Raw genomic sequence first — 25,693 nt, forward strand, 5'->3', positions numbered from 1 at the left:
TAGATTCAACTTTGCAACCAATCCAAAGTGTTTGTGAAAATCTCTTATCTGGAAAGAGAGTGAAACCTTCTATGCAGCTTTTTAATCCAAAGATAAATTTGAATGTATAGCTGTAGATATCTAATTACTGTTTACTGGAAGATTGAACTACAGGATTTCACTTTGAAAGTCAGGACCAGCCAACCGTGGAGAACAAACCTACATATGCTTGAGAGCCATTTTGCATTTGCTTCTTAGTCTTTTGTCAAGAAAGGAGCTGTCTAACATATACCTGCCTACTCACTCCCTCTTCACTTTGGAGGGACTCTACCCATTCATGTGCTATCTCTTTAACCACTGAATATAGTTTAGTTGGTAAAATGCGTGCTTGATATTTCGGTCCAAGAAAAATTCATTCAGTGTCTGCCATGTGACAAGTCCAAGCCAAGGTATACAGGGTAATATGGTTTCTACCTTTAGGGTACTTGCCACTTATCTCTAAAAATGAAAACTCAGTACCTGAAGCTGTTAGAGACCAGATTGGTTCAAAACGGAGGGATATAGTCCACGAACAAGTGGAATGGAAGGAAGTTCAGAAGAATAAGAGATGAGGATAGGCTAGGTGAATCTAAAGAGAGATAGGGTTTGAATTAGGCCCTGGGTAAATGGAAGAGTCCATGACTCATGAGAGATAACTGTAAGTTAGTGGTTAAGAGTTTGCAGTGCTATATTGCCTGAATTCAAATCCTAGCTCTTCCACCTAGCAGCTGTATAATCTTGAGAAAAATCACTTAATCTTTCTGTGCCTCACGTACTTCAGTTAGTAGCCACTTGATAAGATTGTTGTGAAGATTAAATCAGTTGATACATGTAAAGTGCTTAGACTGGTGCCTGACATCTAGTAAATAATCAGGAAATATTATCTGCAGTAATACTAATAATATAAACTAAGTTTGGAAGAATGAGTAGGAAGAATCATTTGGATTAAGAAAGAAGAACATAAAAATTTGGGTATGTGATACAGCTTGGAAGTGTCAAATGGCTTGGGATATGTGGGAAAGAAGTAATTCAATAAGGCAAGAAGGGGTTGTTCATAGACAGAAGTGAGGAGGGAGAAGGCTGAAAATGTGCATTAGGGCACATTTTTTTTGAAGGTATGTCTATGTTCTGCTATAAAGCTTGAACCTTAAACTGTGGGCAGTAAGTATTCATCGCTTCTCTTAAGCAGGAAATTAGCAAGATTAGATTTGCAATTTAGGAAACTAATTTGATAGGTATGACATTTGCTTACTCACTTTGTTCCTATCTTTATGATAATACCATTTTGTTATAATTTCTGTTATTTTGTTTGCTGTCTGAACTACCGTGCTTTTCAAACTATGGTCTTTGAGCATACCTTTGGCTTCCAAGCTAGACCTACTGAATCAGAATCTCTGCAGGTGGGCCAGAGAGTCTGTGTTTTCACAAATTTCCTGTATAACAAGTGATTTCTATGTATCTTAAAATTTAAGAACCACTGGTTTAGTGGAAAGAACATAGGCTTTAGAATACATACAAAACCTGATTCAGTTCCTTATGAGATATACACCATTGGCAAGTTACATAGCCAATTCAAGTCTCAGTTTCCCCATCTGTCAAGTAGAAGTAATACCCCATTGTGGTATTGTGGGAATGAAAAGAAAGAGCATATGTAAAATGACTAAACCATAATAGACCCTCCTATATATTGACTTCCTTTCTAAGCTTATATATGTATCTCATACAACTAATGAGAGAAGGAAACTGTCTTACTCATCTTATCTCCAGTTTCTAACACAGGGCCTACATCTTGTAGGTGTGCAGTAAATATTTTATAAATGTGTAAGTGGATGAACAAATGGTATGGGGAAAAACTGGAAGTTAGGAGACTTACTAACAGGTTAATGCCATAATCTGTGAGTTAGTGATGACAGGATCTAAACTGAGGCATCGTTCTTGAAAAATGTACAGGCTCCATCCTAGGTTACCAGGCAGATGTGTACATTGTCTCTGGATTGGTTTAGCCTTAACATAAACTCTCACTAGTTAGCCAGTTTCATCTAAAGCAGACACTGAGATGGCAATCCATAGTTTGAAATTCTGTCACTAAAGAAATTAGTAAGCCAGTCCTAAATCCAGCTTTTTAGCTGACTCCCACATACCACTTCTATCCAGATGAAAAAGAATCTTTTCTAAACATCTCCATCAGAAATTCCAGAGACTTACATTCTAGCAAAGCAAGACAATCTCAGTTAGGACTTGGAAGTTACTTGCTACTTGTGAATTCATCTCTGTTTTTATAGTCCTACACAAACTATTTTGAAATTTCTCTGTTTAAAACTGTTGATTACTGGAGTTTACAAAAATAACCAGGTAGTCTAACATTATATTAAAGGCTCAATCTTTGATATAATAAATAGTAACCTGAAAGAATGTCATGTCAGATTTGCCATAATCCTTATTTCACTGTTTTTGAGCACCAGCAGATAATGATTTTACAGACAAATCCATTTAGCAGATATGAACTTATAATGCAGATGTATGTGGAACCAAATGCTCATTTGGTGTTCATTTTTTAAAAATCTGCTAAGCACCAAGCACTGCTTGGGGGTCAAAATAAAGAGATAAATATGGCAAAGTCTCTTCAATTTGCTTAAGGTCTGAAAAGAGAAATAGACATATAAATAAATGGTGACAACTCTGCAGAATAATATAAGGCTGGAGGTAAATATCATTCCTTAGCATCTTGCTCTTCTCTAAGGAGAATCCATTGAGAATTAAATGAACTAAACCCATATTTGTTTTTCCCATACAATTCATTCAGCAAGTTGAAACAGATTATTCCTTACACACCCAGGAAAATCATTCCATAACAGTCTGCTACCCTAATTCAAGGATTGTATTTGCACTGTTTGGAAGGAAGAAAATGTAGAGATGGAGAAATACAATAAGCATGTAGGTTGAAGATAAATTAAATAACAGAAAGAGCTGTATATTAGGTATCAGGAGGTCTGCATTCTAACAAGCTATGTGACTCTGGGAAAATCACTTACACTTTCTGAGTCTCAGTTTCCTCATCTCCGAATAGGGATAAAAGTCCCTTCCTGGCCAGCCTAATTGTTGTGAGTATCACGTGTAAAAGTGCTTTGTAAGCTTTGAAATATAAGACTTTAAAGGATTTAAAGTCTTAGGTAAAAATACAGGTAGGAGGATATTCATTAGTACTTAGTACATTTTCCTTTGCAAATACTTACTTAGTTAATGGTAGATTTGGTGAGATAAACAAGGAAATGAGAACTTTTTGCAGAATGGAAACCAAATGAGAACTTTTTGCAGAATGGAAACCACAGTGATAAGTTAGGCCTAGGGCTAGGGAATTCTTTTTTTTTGAGACAGAGTCTCACTCTGGTCACCCAGACTGGAGTGCAATGGCGCAATCTCATCTCACTGCAACCTCCGCCTCCCAGGCTCAAACAATTCTCCTGCCTTAGCCTCTCAAGTATTGATCGCTGGGATTGCAGGCATGCACCACCATGCCCGGTTAATTTTTGTATTTTTTTCTGGTAGAGACAGTGTTTCTCCATCTTGTCCAGGCTGGTCTTGAACTCCTGGGCTCAAGCAATCCGCCCGCCTTGGCCTCCCAAAGTGCTGGGATTACAGGCGTGAACCACCATGCCTAGCCAGTGAGAATTCGTTTTTATCACATAGATGAGGCCTTCTAAGTCATTGCTGATTTTTCCTTCCAGCCTGGAAACGCTTAGTACATTTCAGAGCAGAGTCCCACCATCTGGTTTTCCATTTGATCCTCACAGTCTGGACTACCCTAATGTAGAGCAAACCTAGAGGCTTGCTCTGGGCCCTCATACAAAAAAAGTACCTTCCTCCTCTATCTGTCCCCACTTTCTGCACTTAGAGTGTGATTACCTAAAGGCAGACTAAGCACTTATGGACACCAACAGAGCAGATTTACCAAATCAATAGATAGACAGTGAAAATAAAAAGAGAAACCTTGCTCATGAATACAAAGAATCAATATCATGAAAATGGCCATACTGCCCAAAGTAATTTATAGATTCAATGCTATCCCCATCTAGCCACCATTGACTCTCTTCACAGAATTAGAAAAAACTACTTTAAGTATCATATGGAACCAAAAAAGAGCCCTTATAGCCAAGACAATCCTAAGCAAAAAGAACAGAGCTGGAGGCATTATACTACCTGAACTTCAAACTATACTGCAAGGCTACAGTAACCAAAACAGCATGATACTGGTACCAAAACAGATATATAGACCAATGGAACAGAACAGTGGCCTCAGAAATAACACCACACATGTACAACCATCTAATCTTTGACAAACCTGACAAAAACAAGCAAGGGGAAAGGATTCTTAATAAATAGTGTTGGGAAAACTGGCTAGCCATATGCAGAAAACTGAAACTGGACCCCTTCCTTCCACCTTATACAAAAATTAACTCAAGGTGGATTAAAGACTTAAATGTAAGACTTAAAACCATAAAAACCCTAGAAGAAAACCTAGGCAATACCATTCAGGACATAGGCATGGGCAAAGACTTCATAACTAAAACACCAAAAGCAATGGCAACAAAAGCCAAAATTGACAAACGGGATCTAATTAAACTGAAGAGCTTCTTGCACAGCAAAAGAACCTATCATCAGAATGAACAGGCAACCTACAGAATGGGAGAAAATTTTTGCAATCTGTCCATCTGACAAAGGGCTAATACCAGAATCTACAAAGAACTTAAACAAGTTAACAAGAAAAAACCAGCCCCATCAAAAAGTAGGTGAGGGATATGAACAGACACTTCTCAAAAGAAGACTGTTATGTGGCCAACAAACATGAAAAAAAGCTCGTCATCACTGGTCATTAGAGAAATGCAAATCAACACCACAGTGAGATACCATCTCACGTCAGTTAGAATGGCGATCATTAAAAAGTCAGGGAACAATAGATACTACAGAGGATGTGGAGAAATAGGAACGCTTTTACACTGTTGGTGGGAGTGTAAATTAGTTCAACCATTGTGGAAGACAGTGTGGCGATTCCTCAAGGATCTAGAACCAGAAATACCATTTGACCCAGCAGTCTCATTACTGGGTATATACCCAAAGGATTATAAATCATTCTATAAAGACACATGCACACATATGTTTATTGCAGCACTGTCCACAGTAGCCAAGACTTGGAACCAACCCAAATGCCCATCAGTAATAGACTGGATAAAGAAAATATGGCACATATACACCATGGGATATTATGCAGCCATAAAAAAGGATGAGTTTGTGTCCTTTTCAGGGGCATGGATGAAGCTGGAAGCCATCATTCTCAGCAAACTAACAGAGGAACAGAAAACCAAACACCACATGTTCTCACTCATAAGTGGGAGTTGAACAATGAGAACACATGGACACAGGGAGGGGAATATCACACACCGGGGCCTGTTGGGTTGGGTGGGGGGTTAGGGGAGGGATAGCATTAGGAGAAATACCTAATGTAGATGACGGGTTGATGGGTGCAGCAACCCACAATGGCATGTGTATACCTATGTTACAAACCTGTACGTTCTGCACAGATCTTAAAGTATAATAATAAAATCTCAGAACTTAAAGTATAAAAATAATTAAAAGTAATTTTAAAAAGATGACACTTGGGTCACTAGTCTCCTGGCTCACTTTACTAATCTGCCTCAACTGCCATCACTAATTAGGGTGAAGAGATGACTACTACCATGGCTGTTACTGCTTTTGCTGTGTTTAAATGCATTTGGAGAGCCTGACATAATTTTTCCCATTTGATGAGCTTATTACTCAATGTATAATCTAGGAAGACAAGAAATTAACTTTCTAGAATTTGGGGACTTTTTAATAGATAAAATATGTCTTCCATATAAAAGAATGTATATAATACATAGAGTTTAAAATAAAATAAACACCTATGTGCTTGACACTGAGTTAAAAAATAGACTAATAACAATACTTTGGAAACTGCTTTAGTAACTCTCTCAAATATCTTTTTCCTCTACATGTAATCTCTATTCTGACTAGTATATTAAAATTACTCATTTATGTATGTCCTTAAAAAAAAGAGAAACCTTTTTGAAATTTGGTATTTCAGAAATCAAAGTAATCACTGTGAGAAAAATAAGAATGTTGTCAGACTTTTGAAATGTATTTACAGTTTAAGTATTTTCTTCTGAATTCCATCTGGTGCATAATCCGTGGTTAAGACCTCTAATGTTCTTATTTTTGGCCCTGGGACACTTACCAGAGCCCTGACACATAGGGACTGACTTGGGTGGTGGGGTGTAACAGTCGGTTAGGGACTAATGGAAGGATGCTTCAGAGACCTGAGGCTCATGTTCATGTAATTATTCATGAATCATCCCTTGCTTCCCCCCCTCTACCATTTCCATTTTACCTATAGAAAAATGATGCTATTTAGTGACAGCTGATTTGCCCCAGGTCCTCCCTAAACAGTCCTTAGGGGAAATTCAGCTATTTTCCCTAAAGTCACACATCTAGTTATTGAAAGGATGAAGATTAATATTATTGGGATTATTATTAGGTTAATATTCATCAATTACATGCCATAGTCCCAGATGCTATGTGATATATTGATTTCATTTCATCCTTCTGTTAATCTAGTTACTGGAGTTTTAAATTTAAATTTTTTTTTTTTTTTTTTTTTTTGAGACAGAGTCTCGTTCTGTCACCCAGGCTAGAGTGCAGTGGTGCCATCTCGGCTCACTGCAACCCCCGCCTCCCAGGTTCAAGCAATTCTGCCTCAGCCTCCTGAGCATCTGGGACTACAGGTGCACACCGCCACACCCGGCTAATTTTTTTGTATTTTAGTAGAGACAGGGTTTCACCATGTTGCCCAGGCTGGTTGTGAACTCCTGAGCTCAGGCAATCCGCCCAACTCGTCCTCCCAAAGTGCTGGGATTACAGGCATGAGCCACTGTGCCTGGCCATTTTTTTTTAATTTAGAGATAAAATTGATCAGTGTTGGAAGCAGTCAAGGAACTTGCCCAAGGGCACAGAAATTAAGTGGCAGACCTAGAATTCAAAGCAAGGCTGTCTGTATTTGAAGCCCATGACCTTTTCCCTGTACTGTTTGGCCACCAAGATGAAAGGAGGACTGGAATCCAAGTCATTTGGCTGGAAGATGAATGTCCTGGTCCTAGTACTCCAGGAAGCCCATATTACCAGGCACTTCTTTTGCTTTTTTGATATTTATTTATTTATTGACATTCTCACTCCATTGCCCAAGCTGGAATGCAGTGGTACAGTCACAGCTCTGCAGCCTCAACTTCCCAGGCTCAAACAATCCTCCCACCTCAGCCACCCAAGTAGCTGGGACCACAAGTGTGTGCCACCACACCCAGCTAATTTTTAAATTTTTTGTAGAGATAGGGTCTCACTGTGTTGCCTAGGCTGTTCTGGAACTCCTGAACTCAAACAGTCCTCCTGCCTCAACCTCCCAAAGTGCTGGGATTACAGACATGAGATGCTGTGCCTGGCTGCACTTCTTTTGAGTGCCAATTTTAACATTTTTTTAAGCATTGCCCTCATCATTTATACTTTAGACATGGAAAGATTAAAATATTTTTCTCTCTCTCTTTTTCACTACAGACAGCTTTGTTGTTTAGCCATAAAGTATCAGCACTTCATTCTTTTTATGGTTGAATAATATTCCATTGTATGGATAATACCACATTTTGTTGTTTAGCCATTGGCTTGGTAGCCATCAAGACAGCAGCTTGTATGGCCTCCCTCTATAATTTTGATAATTTTTTTAAGTGAAATTCACATAACAGAAAATTAGCCATTTTAAAGTATACAATTCGGGCCAGGCACAGTGGCTCACGCCTGTAATCCCAGCACTTTGGGAGGCCGAGGTGGGTGGATCACCTGAGGTCAGGAGTTCGAGACCAGCTTGGCCAACATGGTGAAACCCCGTCTCTACTAAAAATGCAAAAAAAATTAGCAGGGTGTGGTGGCTCATGCCTATAATCCCTGCTACTCAGGAGCTGAGGCAGGAGAGTCACTTCAACCTGAGAGATGGAGGTTGCAGTGAGCTGAGATTGTGCCATTGCACTCCAGCCTGGGTGACAGAATGAGATTCCATCTCAAATAAATAAAATCAAAAAGTATACAATTCAGGGGTATTTTGTACATTCACAATATTGTACAGCTGTCACATCTGTCTAGTTCCAAAACATTTTTATGACCCCCCCTACCCATCAGGCAGTCACTCTCCATCCCCACACACTTACACATAGCCCCTGACAACACTCATTTTCTTTCTGTCTTGAGGGATTTGCATGTTCTAGATATTTCTTATAAATGGAATCATACAATATATGACTTTTTTGTCTGACTTCTTGCACTTAATGTCTTCAAGCTTCATCCATGTTGTAGCATGTATCAGTAATTCATTCTTTTTGTGGTTAAATAATATTCCATTGTATGGATATACCACATTTTGTTTATGTATTCATCTGTAGCTGGACATTCAGATTGTTTCCACATTTTGGCTATTGTGAATAATGATGCAGTGAACATTCATGTGTTAACAATCTCTTTGAGTTCCTGTTTTCAGATCTTTGGGGCATATTCCTAGAAGTACAGTTGTTGGGTCATATGGTAATTCTATGTTTAACTTTTTGAGGAACCAAAAAGGAACCTTCTAGAGAGGCTGCACCATTTTACATTCCAGCCAGCAATGTACAAGGGTTCCAATTTCTGTACATCTTCACCAGTGCTTATTTTCCCTTTAAAAAACAAAAGTCATCCTGGTATAAAAGTGGTATCTTGTTTGTGGTTTTGATTTGCATTTCGTTAATGACTAATGTAGAACTACTTTTATGTCCTTAGCCATTAATATATCTTCTTTGGAGAAATCTCTAATTCTGACACTTTGAAAATATGTGGTAGTATGTAAATATCTTGTTTTGTAAGCAGGATTATCAGAATGTCCTATGACCTGAGAAATTTTCAAAAACAAGATCTGAAATATCTGAATTTTAATTCTATCCTGATTAGACCATAACCTGGGGGAAATTTTTTGAAAACCTTTCACTGCTCAAATCACTAAAGAAGAAATTGAGACAAGTTCTTACCTTTTTTCTTTTTTAAGACAGGGTTTCACACTATTGCCCAGGCTAGAAGGCAGTGACATGATGGTAGCTCACTGTAACCTCGAACTCCTGGGCTCAAACAGCCTCCCACCTCAGCTTCCTGAGTAGCTAGGACTACAAGCTAATTTTTAAATTATTTTTTGTGGGTCTCGCCATGTTATCCAGGCTGATCTTGAACTCCTGGCCTCAAGGAATCCTCCGACTTTGGCCCCCAAAAAACACTGGGATTACAGGCATGAGCCACTGTACCTGGCAGATTCTTAACATCTTCCTAGTGCCTAACTAGTCCCCGTAAAAATGTTTTCATTACTGAAATCTCTGCTTCCTCTGTTCTCACACCAGCCAGGTACTAACTTAGAAAATGTAATTATCAATTTAGCTTTGGGGGCAGATTTTGAAAACTTGACTTTAAATTATCAAATATTTGAGTTACTTTACTTTTATTCTTTTTGACATCACTGTGTCTACAAATTTGGCAGGGGCTTGCTTGTCTATTTTAGTGACTCAGGAGGTCAGTTAGTTTTCCTTGCAGTTTAATTCAGTGCACATCTGTTGAATACCTACTAAGTGCCCTGCCCTGTGTCCAGTATGAAAAGAAATATGTCATGCATGTAGATTATGTTACAAAAGGTAGTAGTCCTGGAATAACCTGACACTCCACACAAAAGGATAATTTTCCTCGGTAGAGCTATTTTCCCATTCCCATTCCTCCCTATTATCATTTCTTCCAGCCGTCTTTTAAATGTCAGAACTTAAGATAGAGGTAATGGCAGTAATGGCAGGAAGAAGAAGGTAAAGCAAGAACATTTAGCTTGCAAAGGCTATTGACACTTTTGAGATCCATGAGTTTCTACAGCAGGTACCTTAGCTTTTTTTCCTTTTTTCTCTTGTTGTATATATGGTCACTTCTTTTCTTTCCTCTTTTCTGTCATCTGTCCCTCAACATATGTGAGGATTAAATAAGATAATAATGTGTAAAATAATTAGAAGGGTATGTATAGTAAGCATTCACTACCAAGCGTCAACCATACATTAACTTACGCTGAAAATTCAGAGGTTAATAAAAGTGTCCCAGCTAAGTACTCACAGTCTAGTGAGAGACAAATATGTAAATATATAATTATAATAATACAGTGTGAATATAGTACAGAAGTGAAGCTACTCAATCCAGGATTTGGGGAGGAGGGAGTACCTGTGATTGCTTAGAGCTGACACTTAGGTTGGGCCTGAAAGATGAATGTGATTTTGCCTGAAGGAGAAGGGGTGGAGAGTATTCCAGGCCAAGGATAAAGGATGGACAAAGGCAGAGAGTCACCAAAAGTCTAGTCTGTGAGAATTGTGAGAGGGCTTGTTTGGGTCAAGCGTAGAGTATGTGGAAGGGGAAAGCAGACAGTGAAGCTGATAAAAGTATCTAAGGCCAGCTATGTTAAGATTAGGTGTTCATTAGAGTCATTACCTGAAACAAAGCTGAAATACCAAGTGGTTCAGAATGTAAAGTTCTATATATAAGCCTCTAAGACAGGTGGGTTTTTTGTGTCTATAATTAGAAATTATTCCTCCACTTCTCCTAGATACCTAGAAACCTGTCCATTCTTCCCTTGCCCTCATATGCTTAATCAAATCATTTTTATCTGTGGTGCAAAATCCTTTTCAAGACTTTCTACTATTGGCACATGTAAAGGCTGCTGTGAGACCTTTGACTTTAAATCTTTCACACTAGTGTCAGAACTAAATTATAGCTTCTGATTTTTTTGTAATGAACAGATTAGTTACTCTTTCCATTTGACCTTTCCTTTTCCTGAAGCTCTCCCTAGATTTTCTAAACTTTAAATCCCATTAGGATTTTATTCCCTGCTTAGTGAAAGTTGAAAGTTTAGAAGGCTGAAACCAACATTTATATTGATTTTAAAGGTCAGCAAAGTTTTTCTATAAAGGGCTAGATAGGAAATATTTTTGGCCTTGGGGACCATATACTTTCTGTCACAGCTACTCAACTCTGTCATTGTAGCACAAAAGCAGCCATAAACAATATGCAAATGAATGAATATAGCCATGTTTCAATAAAGTTTTATTTACAAAAACAGGCCACAAGTCAGCTTTGGCCCAAAGACCATACATAGTTTACTAACCTGTGATTGAAAGTAAGCATTTTTCTATTGTCTTATCTGTCTCCTTTCAGGAAGGAATCCTGACCAGAGAAGTATCCACAGAACATAGTATTCAGCTTTTATCAGTGACCATTATATCATCTCTTTGTTACACTCACATACACACACCCCCAAAATTCTCTAGACCATTTAGCTGGATATACCACATAACAAGGCTGCCATTTTGGAGAGGAATAGGTGTTTGGCTGTCTCTCTCTATTGCCTTTCTCAGAATGTATGCTCTCAGTGAACATGTTCCTGTGTAAGGAATTTCCATGTCCATTTGGGAACCTATTGTGAGATGTCTGTTCAAAAGCCCAGGTCTTGTCTTCCAAACTCCTGACTGGCTGCTAAAGGATTAGGTCCCAGTTCTGGTATTTAACCATTCTTCTCCCCCAGTGTGGATTAACTTCCCCCATTCATGTCTTTCCTGAAAGCAAAAATAACATCCCAACCACTCTTCAGCAGTGTTATATATATTACCTTAATCAAAATATTCTTGCTTTCTATAAGATCAGTAAGATCCCCCACTCAGAAGACTTCTACAGTCTTACAAGCAGTGCTTTTCAAAATTTAATCTGCATATGATAGGACTCACCTGGAGGTCTTATTAAAGTTCATATTTCTGATGCAGTTATTCTGAAGTGTGGGGCCCAAGATTCTCCTTTTGTGACAAGCTCCAAATTGATTTCAATACTGCTTGTCCTTGGACCATACTTTGGTTAACAAGGTTCTAAGTACTATTTCTATTACTACAACCTAGTCATCCAGGGTCTTATCATTGGTTCAGCAGCATTAAGAATCAGGGCTGGTATTCTATAGGTGAGGTGGCTTCAGTGATCTAGTCCTTGACTATGATGAGGACAACCAATTTATTTGTTTATTCAGTTTAGGAGTTTCTTTAAAACTGGGTGTTACCATTTGAAATTGATGTTGGGTACTTGTCTTTCATCTATACTAGAAAATTCAAAAACATAATCTCTTTAGGTATGGTTCATCCACTGTATTCTCTTCTAGACTTCCTAGTAGATGCATATTAGATACTCTTGACTGTGTCTTCCGTGTCTCTTAACTTCTCTTTCATATTTTATTTTTCTGTATCTCTGTGTTGCAATTTAGATAATTTCTTGAGATTACTCACATTTCATTAATTCTCCCTTTACCTATGTCCAAGCTACTGTTTCATTGAAATTGATGTTGGGTACTTGTCTTTCATCTATACTAGAAAATTCAAAAACATGATCTCTTTAGGTATTGCTTAATCCACTGTATTCTCTTCTTTTAGGCTTCCTAGTAGATGCATATTGGATACTCTTGACTGTATCTTCCATGTCTCTTAACTTCTCTGTCATATTTTATTTCTCTGTATCTTTCTGTGTTGCAATTTAGATAACTTCTTGAGATTACTCACATTTCATTAATTCTCCCTTTAGCTATGTCCAAGCTACTGTTTCATCCATCTATTAATTTTTTGCAGTATTAATCATTTATTTTCTAAATGTATATTGAGGTACAATTGATATACAATAAACCACACCTATGTAAAGTATATAATTTGACAAGTTTTGACATATGTATACACCCATGAAATCCTTACCACAATCAAAATAGTGAACTATCACTCTCAAGGGCTTCCTCTTGTACCTTTGTCATCCCTCTCTGCTGTCTCTGTCTGTCAAGCCAAGTCCCACATATCCACTGAACTTTCTGTCAGCATAGATTTGTTTGCATTTTCTAGAATTTTATTAAAAATTAAACCATATGGTATATACTCATTAGTCTGGCTACTTTCATTCAGTGTAATTATTTTGAGATTCTCCACATTGTTGCATATATCAATAATTAATTCCTTTTACTTGCTGAATAGTATTCCACCACATGGATATACCACCATGTTACTTTTTTTTTGTTTTGGTTTTAGCAATTTTTTTTTTTTTTTTAAAGAGACAGGGAATCACTCTGTTGCCCAGGCTGGAATGCAGTGGTGCAGTCATACCTCACTGCAGCCTCAAACTCCTGGGCCCAAGTGAGTCTCCTCAGGCTCCTATAGCTGGGACTACAGACACACACTACTACACCCAGCTAATTGTTTTAAATTTTTTGTAGAGTCAGGGGTCTTGCTGTGTTGCCTAGGCTGTTCTCAAACTCTTAGCCTCAAGCAATTCTTCTACCTTTGCCTCCCAAAGTGCTGAGATTGCAGGTGTGAGCCACTGCACCTGGCCCATTAACAATATATATACATTTTTTTATGGAAATGGAATTTACATAAGATACAGTTAACCACTGTAGTGTATACAATTCAGTGGCATTTACTGTATTTGCAATATTGTACAACTACCATTTAGCAATTATTAACAGTGTTAATAGGATAATTTAACCTTTATATTTAAAAATTTTGCATAACTGCCTTTTTAAAAATAAGAGCAAGGTGCAGTGGCTCATACCTGTAATCCCAGCTACTCAGGAGGCTAAAGCAGGAGGACTGCTTGAGGCCAGGAGTTTGAGACCAGCCTGAACAACATAGCGAGACCCCATCTCTAAAAACATTTTTAATATAATAATTAGAATAATTAGCCTGACATGGTGGTGCACACCTGTAATCCAAGCTCCTCAGAGGCTGAGGCAGGAAAAAAAAATCACTTGAGACCAGGAGTTTAAAACTGCAGTGAGCTATGGTCATGCCACTGCACTGCAGCCTGGGTGACAGAGTGAGACCCTGTTTCTTTAAATAAATAAAAAAAAAAGTTTAAAAACACAGCAAAATAGCTCAAATACAATATATTGTATTTTTCTTTCTGAGTAGCCCATCATGCACACATACACCTAAGAAAGCTTGAATATTCAGCTATACTAAAATACAGTATTCCAACAGACCCCAACACTTTATTATTAGCTAACCTGGATCTTAAAACAGGCTGCTGACATATAGGGCAAGTCCAGCCTCCAGCAGCCACTGAGCACTATGATATGGTTATACAATTTATACTTGTGAGTCAACTGCCTGACCTTAGTTCCTGTCAAACAGTCAATGAAACCAATACTGTACTTTTACCTAATTCACTCGGAATGCTCATGTGCCCCCAGTCTCCAGTGAAAAGACTGTCAGTCTTTGATACAACCCTGTATGTGACCATCATTATTTTTGCTAATAAAATCAAGTGGGCTAAGCTATGAATGGGTAGTTTCAGTTCTCATTAAATTGTTTCTTCTCTCCATATCCTGTTTTAGGAGTGAGGCTGAGCAGTCTCATGTAACCTTGCATTTCCTTGCTGTCTTCTTGGGTTTTAAGAGTCTGCCTTGTGTTGCTGACCCTAAGTCACTCAGTTCTAAGCACACTCTTCCTTTGAGTCTCTGACTGAGAGTTGGTCTTTATTAGAGAACTCAGTTCTCCAAACCCAGTTATGATTGGCTTAAAGTTGATGTGAAAGCCACTGATAAAAAGTTACCACACCTGTCTGCTCTGTACAATAAAAGCCACTACTGCTGCTTTCTATAGTGTTTATATTTTTCACAATTTTTTGAATGTTCACCTGTTGATGGATATTTGGATTATTTCCTAGTTTTTGGCTATTATAAATAAAGCTGCTATGAACATTTGTGTACACATTTTATATAGGCATATGGTAATATGGTCATTTGTCTTGGGTAACTACTTACTTAAGACTGGAATGACTGGATCATACAGTAGATAGATGCATAACTTCCTAACAAACTGCCGAAGTGTTTTCCAAAGTAGTTTTACCATTTTACGTTCCCAACAGCAGTGTATAAGAGAGTTCCAGTGCCTCCACATCCTCATCAACATTTTGTATAGTTAGTCTTTTCTTTTTTTTTTTTTTGAGACGGAGTCTTGCTCTGTCACCCAGGCTGGAGTGCAGTGGTGCAATCTCGGCTCACTGCAATCTCCACCTCTTGGGTTCATGCCATTCTCCTGCCTCAGCCTCCCGAGTAGCTGAGATTACAGGCGCCTGCCACCACGCCCAGCTAAATTTTTGTATTTTTAGTAGAGACAGGGTTTCACCATATTAGCCAGGATGGTCTTGACCTGACCTCGTGATCCGCCTGCCTTGGCCTTCCAAAGTGCTGAGATTACAGGCGTGAGCCACTGCGCCTGGCCTGGTTAGTCTTTTAAACTGAGACATTCTAATAGGTGTGTAGTGGTGTCTCACTGTGGTTTTAGTTTGCATTTTCTTGACGATTAATGAGACAGCATTTATTTTTCGACATGCTTATTTGCTGTCTATGTGTCTTTTGATGAAGTGTCTGCAAATCTTTTGTCCATTTTAAAATTGGGGTCCTTTTATTTTTGTATTTTGAAAGTTCTTTATGTGTTTTAGATACAAGTCTTTTACTTGAAATGTGATTTGCAAAGATTTTTCTCTCAGTCTATGGTTTTGTCACTATTACTTTCTTTTTCATAAATACCAATTTATTTCAATGTACTCTGCAGTGAATATTTTGCATTTAGTAGTAGAATTATAGTTTTATTGAGGGAACATAATATACAGAGATTTTATTGTTGCTTACTATTCAAAAATATTTCTTACTATATCACGATAATTCACTAGAATAAATATTAGATAGCATTTCCCTGGTCAAGAAATGTTTTATAACTCTTAAGTCTACTGTTAGATGAACAGCTTATAATTGTAGTAATAATATTTGTCTTCTACATACCTCACGTTTAATTTTTAACTTTGATTTTTAATTTTTTTATTTTTACTTTTATGGATACATAATAGTTGTACATATTTATGGGGTACACATGATACTTTAACATAGGCACACTCAATATCATTTTCAATTGTCTTTAGGAGAAAATAAGTTTAAAATTTTGATGAAGTCCAATTTAAATATTTTTTCTTTTATGTATCATGCTTTTGGGTCATATTTGCCTAACCTAAGGTCACTATTTTCTCCTATGTTTCCTTTATAAGTATTATAGCTTTAGACTTCACATTTGGTGTATGATCCACTTCAGTTAAATTTTGTATATAGTGTGATGTATGTATTGAAGTTATTTTTTTCAGAGTCAGGAAGAGATGGATATCCAGTAGTTCTAGTGCTATTTGTTTAAAAGGTTTTCCTTTTTCCACTGCATTGCCTCTGCACCTTTGTCAAACGTATGTGTTGATCATATATGCATAGGTCTATATCTGGACTTTATTTTTTTTCCATTTTTTTCCTGTCTTTACAACAGTACCATACAGAATTACTATTACTTCAGCTTTGTAATAAATCTTGAAATCAAGTAGTATAAGTCCTCTAATTTAGTTATTTTATTTTTTTTCCATAATTCTTTTGGCTATTGTAGGTCCTGTGCATTTCCACATGAATTTTACAATCAGCTAACCAAAAAAATTTTTGGTGGTATTTTGATTGGAATTATGTTGAATCTGTAGATAATTTGGAGAGAATTGACATAAAAATATTGATTTGTCTAATCCACAAGAATGACTTATTTATCTCTCCATTTATTTATGTCTTTAATTTCTCTCAGCAGTGTTTTATGATGTTCGACATACAGATTGTTTGCATCTTTTGTTAAATCTATCCCCAAGTATTTCATATATTTTATGCTATTATAAATGATATTTTTAAACTGTAAGTTCTGAGTATTTGTTGCCAGTATATAGAAATATAGGCTGGTCCAAATGCAGTGGTGTTTACAGCTAATTGACCACAACCAGTAACAAATTTCTTTGTTCTTTCTCCACTCCCACTGCGTCACTTGACTAGAAAAAAGAAAGAAAGAAAGAAAGGAGGAAGGGGAGGGAAGGGGAAGGGGTTGCTTGTTATTTATTTTATATTCTGAAACCTTACTAAACTCACTTACTAGTTATAATAGCTTTTTGGTAGAATCCATAGAATTTTCCACATTTCTAATCATTTTATCTGTGGATAAAGAGAGTTCTACTTCCTTTTCATTGTAGATGCCTTTTATTAATTTTTCTTGCCTTATCAGATTTGAAAATCAATCAGTGTAATTTATGATATAATCATCTCAGTGGATGCAGAGACGGCATCAGACAAAAGCTAATTTATTCCTGATAAGAATTTCCAGTAAAATAGGAATCGAGTAAAATGTCCTTAGCCTGATAAAGAGGGCATCTATTTAAAAAAAAAAAAAAAAAAAAAAAACACCCTACAGCTAACATCTTACCTACTGGGGAAAGATCAAATGTTTTCCTGCTAAGATCAGGAAAAAGGGAGGGATATCTGTTCATATCACTTCTATTCACCATTGAATTGGCAGTTCTAGCCAGTCTAATAAGCAATAACTCCCCATTCTCCTTCCCCTCAGACTCTGGCAACCTCTAATCTACTTTCTGTCTCTAGGAGTTTGCCTATTCTAGGTACCTTATGTAAGTGGAAACACAATGTTGATCCTTTCACATTTGAAGCACAATGTCCTTAAGGTCCATCTATATTATAGTAGATATAAGAATTAAAAATCTTTTTATAGCTAAATAATATTCCACTGTAGGTATATACCATATTTTGTGTATCCATTCATCTGTTGAACAGTTGAATTATTTCCGCCTTTTGGCTATTGTAAATAATGCTACTATGAACATGCGTGTACTGGCCATTTATACATCTTCTCTGGAAAATGTCTATTCAAGTCCTTTGACTTTTTTCTTTTTTTTTTTTTTTTTGAGACAGAGGTTCGCTCTGTCGCCCATGCTGGAGTGCAGTGGCACGATCTCGGTTCACTGCAACCTCCACCTCCCGAGTTCAAGCAATTCTTCTGCCTCAGCCTCCTGAGTAGCTGGGATTATAGGCATGCGCCCCCACACCCAGGTAATTTTTGTATTTTTAGTGGAGATGGGGTTTCACCATATTGGTCAGGCTGGTCTCGAACTCCTGACCTCAGGTGATCCACCCACCTTGGCCTCCTGAAGTGCTGGGATTACAGTTGTCCCAGCCTTTGACCATTTTTTAATTAGCCTGTTTAGTTTCTTTGTTGTTTAGTTGTTGGAGTTTATTATATATTCTGGATAGTAATCCTTTATCAGACATCACGTGCAAATATTTTCTTCCATTCTGTGGATTATCTTTCCACTCTCTTGAGTGAAAAAAGTTTAATTTTGATGAAGTGTAATTTCTCTGTTTTTTTCTTTTTATGCTTTCAATGACGTACTAAAGAAATCATTGCCTAATCCATGGTCATGAAGATTTTCACCTATGTTTTTATCTAAGAATGATATGGTTTTAGCTCTTAAATTTGAGTCTTTGATTCATTTTAAGCTTTTTTTTTAATATGAGGTATGATGAGGGTCCAGCTTTATTCTTTTGCATGTGGATATCCAGCTTTCCTAACATCATTTGTTGAGGAGACTGTTCTTTCCTCATTGAATGGTCTTGCCACCCTTGTTGAAGATCAATCCAACATATATGTGAGGATTTCTTTCTGGGCTTTCTGTTCTATTTCATTTTTCTATATGTCTATCATTATGCCACTACCACGGTTTCAATTACTGTAGCTTTATAGTAAGTTTTGAAATCAGGAAAAGTGAGTCTTTCAACTTTGTTACTTTTGAAGATTGTTTTGATTATTAGGGGTCCCTTGAGATTCTGTATGAATTTTATGATGGGTTTTTCTGTTTCTGTAAAAAATGGCATTGAGATACAGTCAATTGTTTCTTAAAGAGTTTTGAGGCCGGGTGCGGTGGCACACACCTGTAATCCCAGCACTTTGGGAGGCCGAGGCAGGTGGATCACGAGGCCAGGAGTTCAAGACCAGCCTGGCCAAGATGGTGAAACCCCATCTCTACTAAAAATACAAAATATTAGCCGGGCATGGTGGCACGCACCTGTAATCCCAGCTACTCCAGAGGCTGAGGCAGAGAATTGCTTAAACCTGGAGGGGTGGAGGTTGCAATGAGCCGAGATCACACCACTGCACTCCAGCCTGGGTGACAGAGTGAGACTCCGTCACCAAAAAAAAAAAAAAAAAAAAGTTTTGAATAATAAAGTCTATTAATTTACCTATGAAGCTCCCATTTCTAGTTTTGTTTATTCCCTTGTCTAGACACAAAGCCATTCCTTTATGGTATCCTTTTCCTTTTACCTGAAAGACTTCCTTTAACTTTTACTGTAATACATATACTATTGATGAATTTTTTCAGGTTTTATATGTTTGAAAAGTATTTTACCTTCAGTTTTGAAAAATATTTTCACTGGGTATAGAATTCTGGGGTTGATGGTTGTTTTTGTTTTTTGTTTTGTTTCTTTCAGTACTTTAGAGATGTTGCCCAATTGTCTTCTCAGTTGCACTGTTTCTGATGAAAAGTCGGCTGTCATTGTTTCCTGCACATATTATGTCTTTTCTTTTCTCCAGCTGCTTTTCAGATTTTTTTTTATTATTAACTTTAAGTAATTTGGTTATGATGTGCCTTGGTGTAGTTTCTTCATGTTTCTTTTGCTTAATGTTTGTTAAGATTCTTGAATCAGTGGCTTTCTCATTTTCATCAAATTTGAAAAAATTTCAATGATTATTTCTTAAAGTAACTTTTCTTCCCCTCACCCCCACACCTCATTCCCAGACTCCAATTTCACTTACATTAGGCTGCAAAAGTTATCCCAGAGATAACTTTTTTTTTTTTTTGAGATGGAGTTTGACTCTTGTTGCCCAGACTGGAGTACAATGGTGCAATCTCAGCTCACTGCAACCTCTTCCTCCCAGGTTCAAGCAATTATCCTGCCTCAGCCTCCCAAGGAGCCGGGATTACGGGCATGTGCCACCATGCCCAGCTGATTTTTTTGTATTTAGTAGACATGTTTCACCATGTAGGTCAGGCTGGTCTCAAACTCCTGACTTCAGGTGATCCACCTGCCTTGGCCTCCCAGGTGCTAGGATTACAGGCATGAGCCACTGTGCTTGGTCCCCAGAGATAACTTTTACACCTCCTCACCTTGCTTAAGTCCAAAATGAGATCTCTGATCACAGTGGGGCTTCTGGGTTATCAAGATGGATAACCTACCTTGTCAGGTTCTGAATTACTTCATCATTTACATCTCTCACTTTCAGTTTCCTCTTTATTTCTGGTACCTAGAAACTTCTCTTTCTTTATTTCTTTCTTTCTGACATGCTTAGTAATGCTTTTGAACATACTTGTTATGTTTTACCTACTATCTCTAAGTATTTATATTGAGAGAACTTCAGGTTATCTTGATCTGTATCTCTAGAGATAGATAGCAGGGCCATGTCTCTGATGACAAGGACCTATTGGTAGAGCAAGGAGCAGGGTATTCATTCCAACCTGGGCATTCAGAAAAATCAATAAGTGTTCTATGTGTGTATGCATTTGGTAAGTATTTGAAAAAAGTCTATAGCCACTTCAGTTTAATAATTTGGAATTTTGAATTAGTCTTTTAGGAGTTAACTGATGATTACTAATCTTTAACACTACTGAGGGTGTCATAAATTACATCTAAATTTCTTCTTTTTTTTTTTTTGGTTAAATTCTTACTGTGGGAACCATTTGGCAACTCATAAAATATTTTATTTTTAATAGTCATCATTTTCAGTGAATTGTAATAAAATTCAATGGCTATTGTCTCGGAGATAGAGGACTATGCTGAACTACGTAGTGTGCCACAGTGGGGAAAAACCAGGCTTTATGGTGAGAATGACTGTGTTTAAATTCTGATTCTGATACAGATCAGAACTATAGTAAGATATCATCTCACCTCAGTTAAAATGGCTTTTATCCCAAAGACAGGGAATAACAAATGCTGGAGAGGATGTGGAGAAAAGGGAACCCTTGTACACTGTTATTGGGAATGTAAATTAGTACAATCACCATGGAGAACAGTGTAGAGGTTCCTTTAAAAACTAAAAATAGAGCTACCATATGATCCAGCAATCCCACTGCTGGGTATATACCCAAAAGGAGGGAAATCAGTATATCAAAGAGATATCTGTACTAACATATTTGTTGCAGCATTGTTCACAGTAGCCAAGATTTGGAAGCAACCTAAATGTCCATCAGTAGGCAAATGGATAAAGAAAACATGGTACATGTACACAAGCGTACTATTCAGCTACAAAAAAGAATTAGATCCTGTGATTTGCAACAACATGGATGGAACTGGAGGCCATTATGTTACATGAAATAAGTGAGGCACAGAACTACAAACGTCACATGTTCTCACTTAATTTGTAGAATGTAAAAATCAAAACAATTAAACACATGGAGATAGAGAGTAGAAGGATGATTACCAGAGGCTAGGGAGGGCAGTGGGGTGTGGGGGAAGGTGGAGTGGTTAGGGGGAAGGTGGAGTGGTTAATAGGTACAAAAAATATGGAAAGAGTGAATAATACTGGCCTTTGATAGCACAACAGGATGACTATAGTAAAAATCATTGTACATTTAAAAATAACACAAAGATTATAACTGGATTGTTTGTAACACAAAGGATAAGTGCTTGAGGGGACGGACACCCCACTTTCCATGAAGTAATTAATACCCATTGCATGCCTCTATCAAAATATCTCCCATATCCCATAAATATGTAGACCTACTATGTACTCAAAAAAAATTTTTTTAACTAAAAATAAGTAAATTATAATTCTAACACTTCTTAACAACTCATCATAATACTCAGGACAGAAAATATATTTAAATAAAAGTTACTAGACTGAAGAATACTTAGAGGCTTCTGAATTTCTGGTATATAACTGTTGAGCACTGATAATTCCATTTATTCATCCAATAAATATATACTTCAGATGCTTGTCATATGTAAGATAGTATGCTAGATGCTATAGGAAATACGAAGACATATGAAATAGAGTCTTTTACCCCTGGGAGTGTACAGCTCAGGTAGGGACCAGTGAGACAAATACACAAATGAGTGTAGCACAGCGCAATATGAGAGCAGTGACAAGTATGTTACAAAGAAAGCTGCCTACTGGGGCTATTACTTACTTCTGAGCAATCCAGCTTCTCACTTTGGTGTGGCAAGGAGTGTTTGAATGACAAGTAGCCCAAGCCATAGCCTAGGCAACACGTAAGACCTGTTTCTGAATCTCATAATCCAGTTGTTCTACCTCCACCCAATCGATGTGTAAAAATTTCTAGTTACTTTGATGTGTCCTCTTAGATTTAGCAAAGGGAACCTCTACAAGGACAGTATTTGTAGAATACAAGAGAAGTTCCAGAGGCACATCTACAGGTTATGAGAACAAATTTATACATGAAGTGTTAACCACAATACCTGGGATTTTCTAAAAAATCTGATAATATAGAATAATATGGGGGAAACACATAAGCAGTTTTCTCTCTCAAAATTGGAGATGACTCTGAAGAGGACAGTTGGAGAGGCAAGTATAAAATCTGAGGAACAGATAAGAAGAAATGATAACCATTCACCAACAACTACCAAACATACAAGAAGCTATGACCATGATAAATTTGGGAAAATTCATCCTGAGCCACATGCCCAAGCCAGCCCATCTGTCAGGATGGTCAGGGAGAGCTGTGAGTAAGGGAAAGAACACACAACAGGTGCCAAGATCCCTGTATTTGATGGCCTTTCATATCTGCTACAGTCTGTTTTACAACAGAGCTGTTTACCCTCTTTTATAATAAACTGTATTTGTGATCAAAGGGCTTCCAGCTGTGATTGCTTTTAGAAGGTCCGTTTTTTATGTGTACATAGTGGCATAACAAGTCATTCCTGCCCAGCCAGTCAATTTCAGGCTCAGATTGGGCCAGCCATTTTGTGGATGAGCTATGTCTTTTTCTTTAATTTTTGCTGTAGACAATAAGTATTTTATGCCTGGAAAGATAATTTATTTAACATATGCTTATTAAACACCTCCCAAAACTAGGCAGTATGTGGAATACAGAGATATATAATATAGACAAGTTCCCTGCCTTTGTGGAGCTTACAGTGTCATGGGGTAGTTTAGCATTAAATAAATAATTATGTGATAATTAATTACAATTATGGTAAGTGCTTTAAAGGGAAAGTACAGAATGTTGTGAGAAACTTTAATTTGAAAGGATGAAGTCAGGAAAGTAAGGTCAAATTAAAATTTTAAACATCTTGTGCATTTCCCCCATTTAAAATATAGAAAGGTAAGATTACTCTCATAGTTGGTTGATTACATTCAAGAGATATCTAAATTTGAAAAGATAGACTTATCCACAGAGGCATAGGATTCTTAGGAGTTTAATCCTTGGCTAGGTGTGGTGGCTCATGCCTGTAATCCTAGCACTTTGGAAGGCCAAGGCAGGCAGATCACTTGAGGTCAGGAGTTCGAGACCAGCCTGGCTAATATGGTGAAACCCCATCTCTACTAAAAATACAAAAATTAGCTGGGCGTGATTTCGGGTGCGTGTAATCCCAGCTACTCGGGAGGCTGAGGCAGGAGAATCACTTGAACCCAGGAGGCTGAAGGTGCAGTGAGTGGAGATCGTACCACTGCCCTCCAGCCTGGGTGACAGAGCAAGACTCCCCCTCAAAAAAAAAAAAAAAAAGAAGTTTAATCCTTTCATCGATGACTGAAAGGGTAGACATTATCAGGTTTAACATGGTTTTTCATATTTTGTAGTATAACAATTACCTTCAGGCCAGCAACATCTAATTCTTTCTAATTTTTATTTGAAAGATTAGGAAGCAATGAAATGTTCCTATTCATACCAGAGCTTTTAGGAATTAGTTGAATTATTGGAACTAGAAGATGTATTAGTCTTCAGGAATAAGGCCAGTCTTGATTAGGTATCTCACCTAAGAGAATGCTGAGCATATATTCAGCCTTGAGTAAGCATATATTGGGGAGACAAAAAAGTGAGAAATTAACTATATGAAATTTCCAGTTTTATAGGTCACAAATATTGGTGGCTTTATATGGTTCTGCCTAATAAATAAATGACCAAAAAGGGAACCTACACTCTAGTGTAGACAGGTGTGGGTATTTATTATTAAAGCTAAGTATATGTATATTGGCTATACTTCTGAATATAACAAATGGGAAATTCTGTTCATGAATTAACTTTTAATTTTAAATGAATTCGTGATTTAAATATGGGCAGATGGTATAATCATTTCAGAAGCTAAAAATATTCTAAGAGATTTTCAACTTAGATAACTTTTGTTATTCACACTTCATGAGTGTGAATGTAATGGGGAAATACTAAATTGGTAACCAGAGCTTTAGTGGTGTGGTGTGGTGTGGTATGGAATGAGGTTAACCAGAGTATTTTGCTTTGGGCCTCTTTCTACACTGACCCAGGGATTACTTCCTAGTCTTTGTTCTCCCTCCCAGTCCTTAGTTCCAATACTGACAGTCTCCAAGTTTATCTCAGAAAAATCAGGAGAAAAGGAGAAGAGAACTAATAATGAAAATGAACTAAGTGCCAGGTCCTTTGCTGGATAGTTTGTATATTATTGCACTTAATTCTCACAGTGACCCTATAAGACAAATATTATTTCTGTTTTGCAAGTGAGGAAACTGAGACCTGGAGAAGTTAAATAACTTATACAAGGTCACACAGTTTGTAGAGTTAGGATTCAAACATTCTTATTTCCACTATGTACCATGCTGTTCATCTTATTGTTTGTTTGCTTATTTATGTCCTATACACTTTAAAAGTCTCTTATTTAATTATAAGTTCATATAGGAATAAAAAAGAGATTACCATTAGTTTTTTTTCTCTTTTTTTCAAAAAAAAAGTAATATGTCAAAAAATATTTGAATCTTTTTCTTTAAGGATGAACGTGAAGCCAGAGAAAATGTGAAGAGAGAGCAAGATGAGGCCTATCGCCTTTCACTTGAGGCTGACAGAGCAAAGGTAGGCTTGGTCAAGTACTTCTGGGATAAAGAACTCAATTGTTCATTATTTAAATGCCAACCTTTATCACTTTGATCCCTAAAAATACTGGGTTTGCAATAGAGAAAGCTAGATTTAGTTAACAGAAAGAATATAATCCTATCCATGGTTATTAAAGCATGGTTCATTTTGACAAAATAAAATTTGTTTCATGAAAAATGAGAACAAAGATGAACCTAGTATCTATCTCATTTGTTTCTTAGTTGGTCTATGATAGAAACCAGCAATTTTTGGAAAGCTCTTTAGGTGATTCTCATGTGCAGTCAGGGTTGGGAACTATTGATTTATTGAATACTACTTAAGCACCTGCTTCTGTGTTGAGCTTTGAAGGAGAGAGAAGTGAATAGGCCACAGTTTCTGCTCTCAAAGGAAGTTTCACAATGTGGTAGAGTTGATTAAGTAAAGAACACAAGTAGCTGTAACATAAGCCAAGAATCCTAAATGTCCTAAGGGAAGCACTGAGTTCTGTGAGAGTTCAGTGAGTAGGAGTTTCAGTGGAAATTTTTTTCCAGGTTTTTTTTGGAGAGCCAGGGAGTGG

General features: G+C 37.2%; 1 protein-coding gene across 3 annotated transcripts in view; it reads left to right on the plus strand.

The window, feature by feature from the left end:
- Window positions 1-25,693, plus strand: part of FAF1 (Fas associated factor 1) — a 523,666-nt gene that overhangs the window by 448,123 nt on the left and 49,850 nt on the right. For all 3 annotated transcript variants that reach the window (XM_034964946.3, XM_034964954.3, XM_055093088.2), the window contains one exon: window positions 25,036-25,116. In XM_034964946.3, the coding sequence (XP_034820837.1) occupies window positions 25,036-25,116 (81 nt within the window). The remainder of the gene's footprint in view (window positions 1-25,035; window positions 25,117-25,693) is intronic.

The sequence above is a fragment of the Pan paniscus genome, chromosome 1, assembly GCF_029289425.2.
Source record: "Pan paniscus chromosome 1, NHGRI_mPanPan1-v2.0_pri, whole genome shotgun sequence".
Lineage (NCBI taxonomy): Eukaryota > Metazoa > Chordata > Mammalia > Primates > Hominidae > Pan > Pan paniscus.